This window comes from Sminthopsis crassicaudata, chromosome 2, assembly GCF_048593235.1.
Source record: "Sminthopsis crassicaudata isolate SCR6 chromosome 2, ASM4859323v1, whole genome shotgun sequence".
Lineage (NCBI taxonomy): Eukaryota > Metazoa > Chordata > Mammalia > Dasyuromorphia > Dasyuridae > Sminthopsis > Sminthopsis crassicaudata.
Window position 1 is genome coordinate 514,724,089 of NC_133618.1, and position 12,871 is coordinate 514,736,959.

General features: G+C 46.8%; 1 protein-coding gene across 4 annotated transcripts; it reads right to left on the bottom strand.

Moving 5' to 3' along the window:
- Positions 1-577: 577 nt before the first annotated feature.
- Positions 578-11,319, bottom strand: RABGGTA (Rab geranylgeranyltransferase subunit alpha). Of its 4 annotated transcripts, none has more exons than XM_074294364.1 (17): positions 11,149-11,319; positions 10,703-10,760; positions 10,317-10,427; positions 10,100-10,224; positions 9,098-9,285; positions 8,707-8,910; positions 8,013-8,096; positions 7,821-7,903; positions 7,601-7,702; positions 7,372-7,471; positions 6,944-6,995; positions 6,671-6,759; positions 6,403-6,495; positions 6,156-6,268; positions 2,800-2,913; positions 1,229-1,316; positions 578-811 (listed from the first exon to the last, which is right to left on the bottom strand). In XM_074294364.1, exons 2-17 carry the CDS (start codon positions 10,703-10,705, stop codon positions 663-665), a joined length of 1,698 nt encoding a protein of 565 aa, XP_074150465.1. In that variant the 5' UTR covers positions 10,706-10,760; positions 11,149-11,319; the 3' UTR covers positions 578-662. The 4 variants fall into 4 exon arrangements, with proteins under 4 accessions (XP_074150465.1, XP_074150466.1, XP_074150463.1 ...); XM_074294365.1 differs by having other exon boundaries at positions 11,153-11,273; XM_074294362.1 differs by lacking the exons at positions 10,703-10,760; positions 11,149-11,319 and having other exon boundaries at positions 10,317-10,628.
- Positions 11,320-12,871: the final 1,552 nt, after the last annotated feature.

The following is a 12,871-nucleotide window of genomic DNA, read 5'->3' on the forward strand; positions in this document are numbered from 1 at the left end:
CTATCTACATGAAATTGAAGAAATAAAATACTATTAAGGGAAAAAAAAAAGTATGTCCAAAGAGAAAATAAAGAGAAAAGAAGGGTATGTGTGGAGAGGAACAGAAACAGAGAAAGAAATACCAGCCACACTTGGGATTTCTGCACCACAGGGAAGCTGGGGTAGAGATGAGCTATCTTCAAATGTAGTTCCTGTGACTGGGGTTCACTTCCACCAACAATTAGGGACATTATGTAGCACTTTAAAAGTTTTCTAAGTTTTCAAATACAGTTACTTATTTCATCCTTACAACAAATGGGAGGATGGATGGAAGTATTATCAACACTTTACAGATGAGGAAACTCACAAAGAAAAGCCAAATGAGAAATGGAGGTGGGTGAGGTAGGGGCACTAACACAAATAGAGGGAGGCTGGTTTCAAGGGACAGAGACAGACATGTGTCATCACCTTTTCCCCCCATTTTCAGTTCTTCTTTAGCCCAGTTAACATTCTAGGCCAATCCTCCCTCTTTTTTGCATTCCTCCAGAACCTGAAGGATGGCGGCAATGGTGGCAAACACATCTCATCAGCCCAAATGGAGGCTTTTCTGTTCTTTATTCAGTTCAAATAAATTAAAGGTCAAAGGTGGAAAGGGTACACAGAGTATGTACCAGTAGAGTCCCCTAAGTCAGGATTCTGTCCACATCAGGCAGCAGGGCCCTCAGCTCTTCTGGAGCTGCCTCTAGCTGGCAGAGGGGATTGCGCTCCAGGCTGAGGAGGGACAGCTTGGGACAAGAGGCCAGAGTCTGAAGGACTGAAGGATGCTGAAGACCTAAAGTGGGAAAGTCAAGGAAAACGGAGATGGCTGGATACTTGCATGTGATCAGAATCAATTGTGTGACACAGATTTCAGAGACAAAGGGAGAGATGTCACAGAGGTTACTCCAGTGTCCTCTTTCACACCCTTCCCTTTGTCTCTTGTCTCCGGTGGGGGAACTGGGCTTAACATAACTACTTTCACATGAAGATATGACCTGACCAAATCAATGAAAATGATGTACATATAAAGTAGAACCATTTCTAACATCTGTATAATTAATTCTCCAGGCCACCCATTTAACTCCTGCTTTGTTCTTCAGGAAGAATACTCCTAGAAAGTCACAACATAATCTATTTTATCCTTTGTGGATCCCTTCTCTGTGCCAACCCTCCTCCACTTTCTGACTTTAGTACCACAGAATTAGGATACAATTATCACACAGGGAAAGCTCCCGTAGTCTGGGCAAGTTCACAACACCCTCCACAGACTCTATGGCATTTCCATCTGCCTGCAAGACCTAGAAAGAGAGGAAGTGGATATAAGCAAACAGCTTTATTGTGGCATTTGTGAGAGCATAGTGAAGGAGTTCCTGTTGACCAGAAAGCAAGTTTTAGTTGGGGCATTAGAGATGGGGGGCCAGTGGGGTCAGCAGGGGAGGCCAAAGAGTTAGAGGAGATTCCTCAGAAAAAGCAAAGGAGAAGGTTGCATGTACCTTCGGATTCTAATGTTTATTGTGCAACAAGAAAATGATATTCACACACATGTATTGTACTTAGACTATATTGTAACACATGTAAAATGTATGGTATTGCCTGTCGTCGGGGGGAGGGAATAAGAGAGGGGGGGTAATTTGGAAAAATGAATACAAGGGATAATATTATAAAATATATATATATATATATATATAATAAAAAAAAAAAAAAAAAAAGAAAGTAACAGTAGGTGCTGTAGGTTAAACTTTTAAATGTGTTATCTATACTTTTTTTTCCCCTTTCCTGAGAAGCTAGTCATTTAACATGTTTAAGAATATCCCTGGCTAGAAGGGACCTTAGAGATCATCTGTTTGTTGTTGTTTTGGCTATCTGGATCACACAGCTAGTAATACCTTATGTGTGTGAGGCCACATTTGAACTCAGGTCCTCCTGACTCCAGGGTTGGTATTTTAGTATTTTGGTATTCTACCCACTGTGTTACCTAACTACCTTATCTTTGAAGTCACTTTGTCCAACCCCTTCACTTTACAAATAGGGAAACTAAGGTGCAGAGATCATAAATGATTAATAGCAGTAAGTCACAATTATAATTCATAAGAGATACTCTGACTTCAAAATCTAACATATCCACTGGACTACAAGGCCTCTCAGACAGCAATCTTGCTCTTGCCATTATGTGTCAAGAAAAATAATATAAAATATATAGCTATATAGAAATACTATATAACAAAAATGTTAATGTTTGAATGACTGATTCATCTTTAGCATTATAAATACTCAAACCAACTATAAAGGAACTATGGAGGAAGATAGTATTCACCTTCAGAGGAAGAACTGATAAGTAGAAGTATGCATAATATGGTAGATGTATAATATGATAGTTAGTATAATGTAGTATTATAATATGATAGATAGATTTATGTTTAATTATAGCCTTTTCTAAGGTAGGATGGGAAAGAAAGGAATAAAAAAAGTACACAGTAGGGAGTAAAAGAAAACCTATAAGAAACAGAAAAGCAGAGTAGCTTTGAAAACAAAGTGTAGTATTTTTTTTAAGTGAATAATCTGAAATAAAAATTCATGGTTATATTTGAATCCTCTCTTTTATGTTGTTCTGTGTACATGAGAAAATTTTTTGCCTTTTTCGTATTTAAGTTCAAAATGAATAAAAATTTTAAAAAAGAAAAGAAATAAAAATATACAGAAAAACTGCAAAAAAAAAAAAAAAAAAAAAAAAAGAAAAAGCAAAGGAGAAAAAGGCAAAGGAGTGAGCAGAAAATCTCTTACCTCAAGGCAGCGCAGCATAGCCAAGGCAGGGGGCAAACTTCTGAGCAGATTGTGAGAGAGGTTAAGATGAGTGACCAACAGCAGCTGGTCCAGGTGGCACAGCACAGTCAAATCCTAAGGAGAGAAGTGAAGCTAGAGGACAGATAGGAAGTATCATCCAGGAAGACCTTAGTGGAGAGTATTCTAAGACGGGAAGCCCTGATTTCTGGGTCATTCTTTCAGAATTTTATCAATCTACTAGATATACAGAATTATACCAAAGATTGAAGGTGAGATGAAGCCAAGTATAGGGAGTCTATCAGAAGGCCACATGCACACTCATTTAAACAATACAAGACAGTGCATGTTCAGGCATACAAGTCAATTCACGTGACACAAGAAATTCAGGAGTAGGAAGGTTGGAATAGTTGGAGGTGGTGGGATTTAGACAGGTGGAGAAGAGATGAGGAAGGAATTGTAAGCAGGGGAAACATCAAAAACAAAATTGTACAGTAGCTGTAACAGGCCCAGTAGGGGTTTGAAGAATGGTAAGAAAACTGGTTTGGTTGGAGCAAAAGGTTCATATTGGGAAGCAGCTGCAGATAAAAGTTAGAAATGTAGGCTGAGCAAATCTTGAATGCCAAGAAAAGCAGCACAAACTTCATCTTATTAGTAATGGAGAAACTTTGAAATTACATATGGCATGTAGATTTCACTAACCGGACATTTCAAATTGGATGTCCCAGCAATATCTCAAACTCATGACATTCAAAAAGAAATCGTCATCTTCCCTCCATCCAAAAAAATCGCCACTCCACTCTGATATTTGTCCATTTCTTGTCAAAAGCACTAACACTCTTCCCTGTCTCTCAGTTTCATAACTTTGGTGTTATTCTCAGCTATGTTCTTCCTCCTCTCCCCCCAAATCAATCCAAACAGCTGCAAAGGGTGCCACTTCTTCCTCCACATTTCTTGAATCTCCTCCCTTTTCTCTACCCACACATCCTCCCACACTAGTTCAGATCTTCAGACCTTCATCCCCCTCCATTTAAGCTTTCAGGAATGGCTTGCTCCAGGCCTCCCTGCCTCAAGGCTCCCCAACCGCTAGTCCATCCTCCACAGTGATGCCCAAGAGATTTTCCTGAAGTACAAATCTGACCACAACACTTTCTAACTCCAGTGGCTCTTACTGCCTCTGCAATAAAACACTTCCTCCTCTCTTTAGCATGCAAGTCTTACACAAACATGAAATGCCTCTTTCCAAGCTTCTACACTCTATAATCAGTCAAGCTGGCCTTGTCTCTTCCTGTCTCACCACTGTCTCTGTGCCTTTGTATGTTCCTCATACCTGGAATGTGCTCCCTCCTCCTCTTCCCTCAAGACACAGCTCAGGCACTGCAATCCCCTGAAGCCTTTCCTGGGGCCCTCTCTCCTCTCAAACAACCTTCAATGGAACTACTTTGCATTTATTCTTTTTATATTGATTCTATATATATCTATATGTTCATTCCTGTAATCTCCTCACTAAAATAGAAGCTCCTTAAAACAGAGATTGTTTCATTCATTGTACTTTTATCTCTAGCATCCCACATTTAATTAATAACTTGCTAAATAACACTTATGAAATAACAGGTTTGAATAACCACAAAGTGACATGATTAAAACAGCATTTTCAGCAGGTTAATCCAGCAGTAATGTGAAGCAGTGGAATAAAACTCAGACAGATTCTGCTAGGCCTATGATAATGACAAATTAACATTATCTATACTATACTGAATTTGTATACATTTTATTATATACATTACATTTTAATCTGATTTAAGCATACACAGCAGTTTTGCTGCCTTTTCGCTATGAATGTGACATTTAAGATGGGGAGGACCCTAAGAGGTTATTACCATAGTCCAGGCAAAAAGGGTCTGAATGAGGGTTTTATTGGTACAAATAGAGGGGAAGGGGGCAATTAAATAGCTCAATAATTAGAGTACTTTTTTATCTCTGAATTCTCTTATATACAAAATAGCATCTGATTAGTATTTAAGCTCCCTGAGGACAAGGGCCTATTTCTACTTTTTCTTTGTATCCTCAAAGAACAGCATTTTTCCTAGCATACAGTAAGTACTTAATGCTTCTGTGATGGTGACTAAGCTCTAATTGTGAATCTGTAACTACTGATTAGACATTTTCATTTGTCTAAGAGTGAATTTATCATCTTTCTATTCAAGTCATTTCCCCTCCAAACTTCCTGTTTCTGTCAATGGTCATTCTTTTGCCCAGTTTTAAGATTTTAACTCCTCTCTCTCTTATATAGAGGACTTCACTCTCTCTCTCTATATATATATATAGAGAGAGGACTTCACAAAGTCCTCTAAGTCATCCAATGATTGTGTCAGATCTTACTCTCAATTATCTTACATCTGTCCCTTCCCCATTTTTTTTTGGGGGGGGGAAGGGAGGCAATCAAGTTAAGTGACTTGCCTAGGGCCAAGTTAGTAAGTGTCAAGTGTTTGAGATCATATTTGAACTCAGGTTTTTCTGATTCCAGGGAGTCAATTGAGATTAGAAGAAAAGCAAAGAGCTTTGTACAAAAATATTTAAAGCAATACTTTTTGTTGTAGCAAAGAACAAGAAACAAAGTAGGTGCCCATCAACTGTATTATGCAAAAATGGAATATTATTACATCATAAGAATGAACAAAATGAAGAATTCAGGGAATCTTGAGGAAAACTTATATGAACTTATGAAGAGTGAAATGTGAAGAACCAAGAAAACAATTTCCACAACAACCACATTAACTTAAGGGAAAACAACTCTGAAATACTTCACAATTTTGAAGATCCAGTAAAAGTAATCATGACTTCAGATGCCTTTTTGGGCAAAGAAGTGCTGGATTAGAGACCCCAACTGAGACATAAATTTTCAGATATGATCAATATATTGATTTAACTACACTAATGTACTTACAAGAAAGAGTGATTTAGTGGATAATGATAGAAATACAAAAAAGAAAAAGAAATAATACACACAGGAAAAAAGTTCAAAAGAGAACTTGAATAGAATCATTTTGTTACTCCCTTGTTAATATATATTTTTAAAAAGTAAAATAACAGATTCATGGCTTCATAGGCAATCCTCAGGGTCTTAGGTGCTTAAGAACGATTTGATAACTTTACATTATATTCTTTGTATATGGACATATTTGTTTGTTAGTGACTGCTAAATTCATTTGTAATAAAAAAAGAAAATATGAAAGTATACATGAGTTTTCTGTATGTCATTGAGGACTAAATCAGTAAGAGCAAGAGCAGGGGCTAGGCCAAAGAAGATTCATGAGCAATAGGGAGGAGTAAAACTGTTGGGGATGGGACAGTTGTACCTTGTAAGATAGGTCCAGCACTCGCACTTCAGCATATTCCATTTTGAGGATGTGGTTCTCCATCAAGAACTTGCTTCGAAGATCATCCAAATATGAAGCTCGCATTGGGTCCGCTACCTTGCCAGAGAGGTGGAGGGATGGGGATCAACTGATTACCCTTATTCCTCACTCTTCCATGCCCTGTCTTAGGGAGCTAAATGAGCCCTAACCCTTAAATCCCAGACTTTCTTTTCTTGTATTATTCCACTTACCTTGAGGGTCTGAAAATACTTCAGAGTATCCTTTTCATAAACCAGTGGATCCAGTGCCCGCATCAGCAGGATGATAGTCAACAGACACCCTGAGAGTGAGGATGGTGGTGGTGGGGGAGGGAACAGGGCAGATAGTCTATCCCTAGTTCCTCCTCCGGTCTAACTCTTCCCACTGCCCAAGATCCATCGATCAGGAGAGGCAAGGTCTCCAGGACAGGGTGCTCCCTGAAGGGACAGGCTCTTGGGGGTAGAAAGGGACCTCACATTTGTTGTCTGGTTCCAGGTCCTGCAGCTCCTTACAGGACTCCAGCTCCGACTGTAACACAGTTGACTTTTCCACTGATAGCTCCGTTCTGATAGGCAGGCAGAGTAGTGAGGGATGAGGATCATAAACCTGCTTTTTCTCACCCTCTTGTACCCTAGAGCCTCAAATATCCTAGAGAAGGTCAGCCCCAAAGTTTTTAGGCCTTTATTCTAGCTTTATCTCCCAGAACACACACTCCCCCAGATATGACCCTTTTTAATCTCTCCCATCACCTGAACAGTTGCTCTTCTGTGGCAGAGTCTCGACACCAACTTTCTTTTCGACCTGGGGTATAGATTGGGACAAGAGAAGGGAATCTGTGAGGAAGAGGTTGAAAGCATGAAAGAATTTGGTAGGGGTACGGTACATGGGGCTACACATTTATTAAAAATCCACCATATGCAAGGCATTTTCCTAGAAGCTAGAAATATGGAAATGAAATGAAAAAGAGCACAGTCTCAAGGAATTTACAATATAACAGGAAGAGAGTAAAGAATTAAGACGTAGACAAAGGAGGGAGAATATAATATGGGCAAATGAGAGTCAAATAAAATGCTCTAGGAAAGTCTATAGAGGGAAAGATTATTTTCAGATATTCCTAAAAGTTTTGAGAAATGATGGTGGAAGAGAAGAGGAGTGGGACTAAGAAGATCTACATCACCTTTGTAAAGCACACATTCCTTCTGGACATCACCCCACATCAGGAAAAATGAATGTTGAGAGGACTGGTCATTAAGGGAGTCAGCTGGCAGGTCACACAGCTAGAATACGCTAGGTCAAGGAAATGCTTTACAATTCAACAATTTTTCAGCCCCCAACCCAATTCCAGACCCTCACGCATGTGCTTGTGTGTTTGTTGCAGCTGGGGGGGAGGGGGAGAAAGGGGATACCCAGACATGGTTGGGCTGCTTTTTGCCATCAGGTGTCCTCCACTCCACAGGTAGAGGAGATTCATCAACTAAGAGCATCACAGTCTCTATGCCAGGACCTACCTATGTGAGAAAACACACAAGACGGGCAACATATAAGGTCCATCTTTCCCCCCAAACACACACACACTTTTTACTTTTCTCTCTTCCCTCTCTTCTCACGTATATGCCGAGAACTCACAATTATTGGCCGAGAGAAACAAACAGTCAAACAAGCCTCGTTCCGGCTCACATGGAGGCAGCGAATGGCGTCCTGAGGGTCAGCTGTGGGTAGGGGATAAAAGAGCAGGAGGGCAAAGAAGTGGCACTTAGTTCCAACTCACTTCCCTTGATGCCCAAATAGTTCCTAACTTTCTCTGCACCATACCCTCACCTCGACCCAGGAGCCATCTGTGATAGAACCAGGCACTCTGGTCGTTGGGATCCGTGAAGAAGGCATTCTGTACCAGCTCCAGCTCTCCAGGGGACAAAAGAAAAGGAAACTCCAGTTAAAACCCCGGGGCCTCACTAAATCCACCTCATAGTTCTATGCCCCTTCTCCCCAATTCCCCTCATGAAGCTCGATGGCCTTGGAGAAGTGAGGTAATGACCTCCCTCTTCCTTTAACTAGCATTAGTTGTCACACCATTGAGCACTTAAGATATATGCTGTTTGGGATCATTCAATATTATTTCACATTGGTCTTCTCTCAGGTTAAATGATTATCTCAAGAGTTTTTCTGTTCTGAAGGTTTTGCAAGGGTCAATGTTAAAAAATTACCCATGAATATATTTTGTAAATAAAAAGCTATTTAAAAAAGTTTTTCTCTTCCTACCTATTATCAACCTCCAACACTTAGCCCACTGCTGACTCTTCTAACAGTATCTTCCTAACTACTGACTGTCTGACCTGCCTCAGAATTCCATTCTTCCCTGCCCTGATTCTGCAGCTGCTGAAGCACTAGGCTCCGGGTTTCTGTCTCTCCTTCTGTTCCCTGTAACCTCTCTTAAACATAAACGAAGGACGGGAAGTAGGCCTGTCCCTCTCTGCTCCTCCTTCCATTCTCAGCCCCCCCGAGCCCTGCTCACCCCGTAGAAGAATATCTTCAGGAAGGCGCCCCGGCGGCTGCGAGTCTGGCAGAGGCTGCAGCTTGGGCAGGAGGCAGGACCGGTAGTGCCAAGAGGAGTAGTTGGAGAAATTTCGAGTGATGAGGCTGTCAGTGAAGGCTAGCTCCTCTGCAGGCGGGACAGCTGCTCTTTGGGCCACAAACCGCCTGTAGTCCCAGCAGTGAACTGTGAATGGCAACAGCGTGAGACCCGGCTCTGGCTCAGACACCCCCTCCTTCCCAGAACCATCACCTGCAGAGCCCCTCGCTCTGATGGGAGTGGGAACTTTTCTCCCACCAGCTCAAGAGTTCCCACCCAACTCCCGTGTTTGAATATGGGGGGGGGGCCCTAAGAGGATTTGAGGGGGACGTACAATTCCGTTCATCGGCTTCCAGAAACTTGGCACACAGCTCCAGCTCCCGGGTCCAGTTGGGCTCGGGCAGGCGGCCGAGGAGCCAGCAGCGATGATGCCAGGTCCCGTAAGACTTGGGGTTCACCCGTAAGCAACTCTCCAAAAACCCCAGTTCAGCTGCTACAAGGGCTGCAAACTCCTCAGGTGACCTACGCCAAGATGCTATCCATCAGTGCCCCCAAGTTTTCCCCCAGATTTCCTGTTCCAGGGCCTCGCTGTGGTACCCTCTCTGTGTGGAGCCAGTCCTCCCATCTCGCACCTGCTGTGCTCCTCCCTCCCTGGGCCGCCTGGTCCGGAATGGCCACTTCTGGGGGCATGAGCCCCAGGTCGGGCCCCTCCAGCACCTGGGGGGGGGCATGAGCCCCAGGTCCGGCCCCTCCAGAACCTCGGAGGCATGAGCCCCAGGTCCAGCCCCTCCAGCACCCCGGGGGCATGAGCCCCAGGTCCGGCCCTTCCAGCACCTCGGGGGCATGAGCCCCAGGTCCGGCCCCTCAGCACTTCCGGGGACATGAGCCCCAGGTCCGGCCCCTCCAGAACCTCGGGGGCATGAGCCCCAGGTCCAGCCCCTCCAGCACCCCGGGGGCATGAGCCCCAGGTCCGGCCCCTCAGCACTTCCGGGGACATGAGCCCCAGGTCCGGCCCCTCAGCACTTCCGGGGACATGAGCCCCAGGTCCGGCCCCTCAGCACTTCCGGGGACATGAGCCCCAGGTCCAGCCCCTCCAGCACCCCGGGGGCATGAGCCCCAGGTCCGGCCCCTCAGCACTTCCGGGGGCATGAGCCCCAGGTCCGGCCCCTCAGCACTTCCGGGGACATGAGCCCCAGGTCCGGCCCCTCAGCACTTCCGAGGACATGAGCCCCAGGTCCGGCCCCTCAGCACTAGGGAGGGCAGCCCCCACGGTCCTGCTGGTTGGGTCCCCGGGCAGGGACACCCCCGTTAAATGCCCCCCCACGAAGGGACGCACTTGTGGGTCTCCAGCTGCATCAGGACTTCCCGTCGGCAATTCCACAGTGTGGCAAAGTCGGGGTTCGCCCCCAGGATTTGGCTGGTCAGCTCCAAGACCGATTCGTCCAACTGGCCCTCCTGCCGCTGCAACCAAGGGGACCCGCGGTTCAGTGGTCCCGTCCGAGTCACTGTGCCTCCCCCCCCCATGCTACCCCCCCCCCCCCGGGGGCTTCCACCTTCTGGAAGATGGCCTCGGTGGCCTCTCGGTACAGCTTCAGCTTCTGCTCCCGCTCCACCCGCTTGGCCTCGGCTTGCTCCTCAGTAGTTTTCACTTTCAGGCGGCCGTGCTGGAAATAAATGAAGGGGGGTGACAGCACAGCCCTGATGTTGAAGCCCCCCGGGTCCCCCGTGCCATCCATGGTGCCAAGTGGCCGGGATGGACCCAGGGACTTCAGGCTTCTCCTTCGAGCTTCATCCGTTCAGTAGAAGCCCTAGGGGTTTAGGTCAGAGGTCAGAGAAGAAAGTTGGTTTAAAGGTCAGAGGTCAGAGTAAAGGTCAGGGAGGGGCAGTCCATCGGAGAGGGAGGGGAAGGAAGGGGAAAATGGGGAGGGGTAAGTCTCACCATGATTCTGAGGCTCGGGGAGCTGGGTGGGGCGCAGGGTCAAGTGACCAGGTAAAACCTGAGTGCAAAAGGAGACAACCATCTGGAGGTGCAGACCCATCGTCCAAGCACGCCCCTGGACGAGGTTTCCCCCTCCCCGCCCCCTCCAGTCTTCCTCCCGGAAGTGGCTCGGGCCTGGAGGCAGGAACGAGACTGAGAGCGAAGGTAAAGGGTTGGCCGGGTCAGACCTCAGCACAGCGCCGGGGGGTGAGGGGAAGAGGGCGATCGTGCGGCCGCCCCGGCTTCCCACTCGAATTCGGCCCATCCCCGCCCCCCCCCCCCCGCCAAGGCTGGGTCACATGGACTAGCCCAGCAGCTAGCGCGCTCCGCCGGGCGAAGCCACAAGCAGCCCCAGGGGAGGGAGGCTGGGGTCCTCAGAAGCAGGTGCATGGGCGAGGCCAACTTACCCACCTGTGGGGTGTCCGGAGGGAGGCGCGGGGAACGCCCGGCAGCGAGGGGGGGGGGGGGGCGGCGGCGGCGGCGGCGGCGGCGGCGGGCGGCAGCGGCGGAACGAGCCTGGGCGGTGCTCGCCAGCAAGGAGGGGAGGAGCCGCTGGGAGGACGGCGCCCCTCCCTTTTGCAGCGGGTGGGAATCTCTCTTAAAGGGATAGGGCCAGACGGCTGGCCTCTAGGCTAGGGAGCAGGATCCTGAGACCCTCATTTTCTGCTCCCCCCTCACCCGGGAGGGCTTATAAGTAGTAGTGTGTCTGCCGACGCTCTGAGAGGCTCATGGCCAAAGGCCTGTAGCGGGCATCGGGGGCCGGATTCGCACCGAGGCCCCCAGTTTGGCCCCATCCACCCCCATCCTCCCTTTTTACTGCCCCCAACGACTTCCCAGCCTGTGGGATCAATTTCCCCTGTCTCCACCTCCGCCCCCTTGGAACCGCCGGCCTGGGGACTGCTGATGAGCATGAGGTCCAAGCGTACTGGAGCCATTGGTAACTCAGAGATGTTGGGCGACCTACTTCCCTCCCCGCCCCCGCCTCAGGCTCCCTATCATTAAAATGGGGGAGTTGAACCTAACATTTATATGGGGAATTCTGAGTGGTCAGCGTTTTACAGTTATTAAATTTGGCCTTGGGAGATAGGTGCTGTAATTACCCCCATTTTACAGATTAGGAAACTGAGATTAAGTGAGTTGCTCAGGGTCATACAACAAGTAAAGTGTTGGAGGTGGGATTTGAACTCAGGTCTTTCTGTGCTCTTCCCATTTATCTGCCCATTCTAATTCTTAATCTCGCGAGCTGTTGTCGGGTGACCAGTTGGTGAGAGCACTAACACCATATGTTCAAGTCCCACCTCAGGTGTGATCCTTGTTATTAGGTAGGACCCCAGTAAGGCGCTTAATCCAGCTTCACTTTCCTTCACCTGCAAAAGGAAGATAATAGTGACTGTCGGCATCAGTGAGGTGACGGGCTTTGAGATATGAAGATTCTGCCAAACTCAAGCGTTATATAAAGGCGCCGGGCAAGGCGCTGCTCCGGTTAAATGGGCTGTGTCAGGCGTGTATCATTGGACGAGCGGTCACGGCACCTGCTGTACACGCACCGGCGTTCACTTTTAAAGGCTGGGTGTGAGTCAGAAGATGGATGACCGACGCAGTAGCTGATTGGAGCGAAACTTGTTCGTGGAACCGCTGGCGAGCTGTTGGGCAGGGGTACGGGTAGATTCGGCAGCAGCCCTCTAAGGGAATTGCAGAGGAAGCCAGAGACCAGAGCTTTCCAGGAGGGCCGCACACCTGCGAGGCTGGAACTGCGGCCTAGGTTTCCTTGCTCCCAGTAACATGCTCTTCGTGCTGCCTTCTGTGTGTGACGTCCAGGGGCCGCGAAGTCTTTTTAGAACCGTACTGGGAATAGATCAGAAATAGACAAACCAGTGTTAAGACGGAGGAGGTAAACTAAGAATTGTGTAAGATCGCTGGGAGACATTGCAAGAAAGAACAATATTATTAGTAATACAGAGCGTTTTACAGTTGGTAAAATGCTTTCATCTAGAGGATTTCATTTGATCTTTGCGATAGTTGTATGAAGTAACGGGCCAATATCACAACCGTTTTTTAGACAAGGAAATAAGCCCAGAGAAATGATACGGAGCCGAGGCCGGTGTCCCTGATCTTCTTGCTGTTCCATTC

Coding starts and splice junctions, on each gene's coding strand:
- RABGGTA (XM_074294362.1), bottom strand. CDS start 10,499: ATGGATGGCACGGGGGACCCGGGGGGCTTCAACATCAGGGCTGTGCTG. Junction 6,496..6,670: donor CCTGGAACCAGACAACAAAT/GTGAGGTCCCTT, acceptor CCTCACTCTCAG/GGTGTCTGTTGACTATCATC. Junction 812..1,228: donor GCTTTCCCTGTGTGATAATT/GTATCCTAATTC, acceptor TTCCCACTTTAG/GTCTTCAGCATCCTTCAGTC.